At 37.4% G+C, this 3,502-nt stretch overlaps 1 protein-coding gene across 1 annotated transcript; it reads right to left on the bottom strand.

Annotated features, from left to right (window-relative positions):
* Positions 1–258: 258 nt before the first annotated feature.
* LOC101534145 (olfactory receptor 2AP1-like) lies at positions 259–1,191 on the bottom strand. Its single transcript, XM_004589634.2, has one exon. The coding sequence runs from the start codon at positions 1,189–1,191 to the stop codon at positions 259–261; it is 933 nt and encodes a 310-aa protein (XP_004589691.2).
* Positions 1,192–3,502: the final 2,311 nt, after the last annotated feature.

The raw sequence follows: 3,502 nt of genomic DNA, 5'->3' as shown, positions 1-3,502 counted from the left end.
ATTTTGCTTTTTATCTTATTCTTGTTAATATCCCATTTAAGTGTCATCAACTCTGAAAACACATGAATTGCCCAATTGAGTAACTCAGTTGCTTTTTTCAGTTATAGCACATTGTTAATTTTCTTATATTAATACTTAACAGGGTGTAAACTTATTTCCAAGTAGAAATTGACTGGAATTTAAACCTTTTTTTGCGTGCCAGATAACTAGCAGAGCTTGGCACCTGTTACAGAATTAAGGTTTTAATTCTTAAGTTCTTTAAAGATGTATGAGTTTTTTGACTGTAATCTGGAAAGCTTGTTTGACCTGTTGGTTCCTTAGGGTGTAAATGAAGGGGTTCAGCAACGGGGCCACAGAAGTGATGAGTATAGCAACTCCTTTGTTGAAGGAGCTGTTGTTTTCTTTTGCTGAGGGTTTAACATACATGAAGATGCAGCTTCCATAAGAGATGAAGATGACAATCATGTGGGAAGAGCAGGTGGAAAATGCTCTTGACCGTTGCTGGGCAGAGGGGATCTTCAGAATGGTGCTGATGATGGATATATAGGAGAGAGCCACCAGCAGCAGGGTGACTAACAGGGTCACAGACGACACCAGGAAGACAACCTTCTCTACCAGGTGTGTGTCTGAACAGGAGACTTCTCGAAGAGGCTCAAAGTCACAGAAGTAATGATTCAGCTTGTTGGATGCACAAAAGTCCTGCTGACTCATTATAGTGATTGGTGGTATAATAGCTATTAACCCACCAAGCCAAGAGCTGAGAACCAGACTAACGCAGACTCTGCTGCTCATGATCATTGTGTAATGCAGGGGTTTGCAGATGGCCACGTAGCGATCGTAGGACATGGCAGCCAGAAGATAAAACTCTGTTGCCCCTAAGAATATTGCAAAGAAATACTGAGTAAAGCAGCCAGCAAAACTGATCCTCTTGTTTCCTGTAGTGATACTGATCAGGACCCTGGGGATGAAGATGTTTACGAAAGAAATTTCCAAAAAGGAGAAGTTCTGGAGGAAGAAGTACATGGGGGTCTGAAGATGGGAGTCTATAGAGGTGAGGACGAGAATAGTCAAGTTCCCAATCATGCTGAACAAGTAGGACAGGAAAAGAAAGGTGAAAACGACCACCTGGAGTTCAGGGACGTCTGTGAAACCCAGCAGGATGAACTCAGTTAGTATGGTTTTATTTCTCATTGCTGAAAAACAGTGTGTGTGAAGGTAAAAAAGAAAGTAGTAGAAGATGAGAAAGGAAAAGGGACTCTGAACTAGGTAGATGAAATCAGAAAAGAACGAGGGCATGGGGCATGACAGTTTTCTCTGGTGATGTGATCCAGACCAGTGGTCTATCTAGATGGTATTTGATCCTGTCCGTGCTATATGTCTTATGTAGGAAGGTTCTTGTCGTTATTTCTCCGCATGATACTCCCAGAGCCAGCATGAAGCAAGGGTCTTCTCAGCAGATGATATTCAAAAGTTTATGGAATGAGTTAATAAAGACCATGCCCCCAGCTGCTACCTTCTTCCAAAATAGTTACAGCTCTTTTCACTCAGGACTACTGCACTATTTCATTTGTCTTCAGAATTGCCTTTTGTTTTGGTCTCTCCTGATTTTTTTTTTTTGCTGTGAATTTTCAGATAATTATAGCAATTGTTCTTCCTTATGGTTCAATACCTTTGACATAAAAAAGTCAGCTCCTCACTCCTTTCCAGTGAATTCTCCAAGCTTCCTTTACTAAGTAGGTCTCTTCGAGTTCAAGGATTTATGCCTTAGCATTAGGCCATTGCGATTTCTGAATCATTCTGCAAACCTGTTTTACGAATCAGGAAGCATTAGATTTCAGTAACAAGCATTTGTTTACTCAAATGTGTTCAGACTCTTTAGCTACAGAATTTTGCTATCCCGTATGGAGATTCTACCACATTCTAAAGAAATCCTAGGAGTCTTAGAATATTTAAAGTAGGAGTTCTTAACCCAAATCTATTTATTCATAGATTAAATCTACTATTCTATAAACATACTAACTCATTTTGTAAAAATTGTGTGGGTATATGAATTTTATGGAGCAGGTATCTAAAAATATGATCCAGGGCTTTCTAGGAAGCTGCCTGGTTGAGCTCTTGGGCACTTAACATCTCCACTTACTTGTGACCTCATATGAGTACAGTCACATGATCTGGGAACATCCTCATTGATTTATTTAAGCTGTTTTCTAGTTAGTGTTTTTATAAACATTTATAAGCAAGAATATTCTAGAATTTTGACTATAATTTGTTCTACATTCTATTATATATGCGTATATATATTTGGCAAACATGTATATTTTACTGACATAAAAGTTTTACAAAACATTCCTTTTATACTGTATATGATATAATCTTATATATAATCTTATTCTAGGTAAAAATGTTTTTAAAATGTTCACTGTTGTCAAGTGAATTGATGTCAAGCCTCTTAGAGGGTTGCAGCCCATCATTGGATCATCGTTGGATCAAGAAAAGATGCGCAAGCTTTCAATGCTCTTGTCTTTGTGGTTACCAACCTGAAGTCTTCAGGGAGTACTTGAATATTCCCATTCATATCGTTTTCAAGCCTCTCCAACACAGAGAAATGGAATTCATAAAATCACCCGCAGGGAATCAGCTTCTTCAAGTGACTGTTCAAATAACTACTAGAACAGTTTCATCCTAGGACACATAACTATAAAATAGTATAAAATGATTGCATTTTGTTTATTTTTTGTCTCATTCTGTGTTTCATAGAAATGCATAATTCTGGTCTCCTCTTCTGCTTCAGTTCCTGTCCCTTGTCTGTCTAGTTCCCCTCTGTTCTGATCTCTGCTGTGTGACTAATTCAGGCTTCAATGAGGCTGTGTAGAGTTTCTTTTTTCTTCTTTTTCTCTTTTTGGTAGGGTGGCTTACTTCCACATGCTTACTCATATTTTGGAACAACTCAGATATCAAACTGTGTTGATACTTTCCATTCATTTTTACTTTACAAAATAGTCATTCATAGCTTATTTTAAACCAGAAGCAAAACTTTGAAAAAAAGGTTTTGAGTGGAATCAGGTCATAGAATTTGTCTTTTCTAATATCCAGTGAAAGTAAACATAAAAATGAAAATTACAACAGGAAGAAAAAGAAGTCACAGAAACTATCAAAGAGAGAGAAAGCAGACTTGTGTCATTATCTTAATGTGTCAAGTGAGAGAATAAGCCACAGATTCTGTTTATGGAAGTGAGAAGCTCTGAATTTTGACTCTAGAAACTAGCAATAACTTCTAGAAAATGGACACGTAAAAAAATCTTGAGAATTTTCTTCTCATTTCAAGAATAGCAGGCTACATATGTATTCTTTTAATTTCTTCTTGCCAAAGGATGAATACTGTAACAGTTACAGTTGAAATATAAATGAAAAAAGGGCGGAGAATTAAAATTACTCATACCTTGAGAGAAGTGTTGTCTCCACTGACTGATTCTTGGGTATCAGGCCCCTGCACTAATTACAG

The sequence above is a fragment of the Ochotona princeps genome, chromosome 15 (assembly GCF_030435755.1).
Source record: "Ochotona princeps isolate mOchPri1 chromosome 15, mOchPri1.hap1, whole genome shotgun sequence".
Taxonomy (NCBI): Eukaryota; Metazoa; Chordata; class Mammalia; order Lagomorpha; family Ochotonidae; genus Ochotona; species Ochotona princeps.
This window is presented reverse-complemented; position numbering and strand designations above follow the sequence as displayed.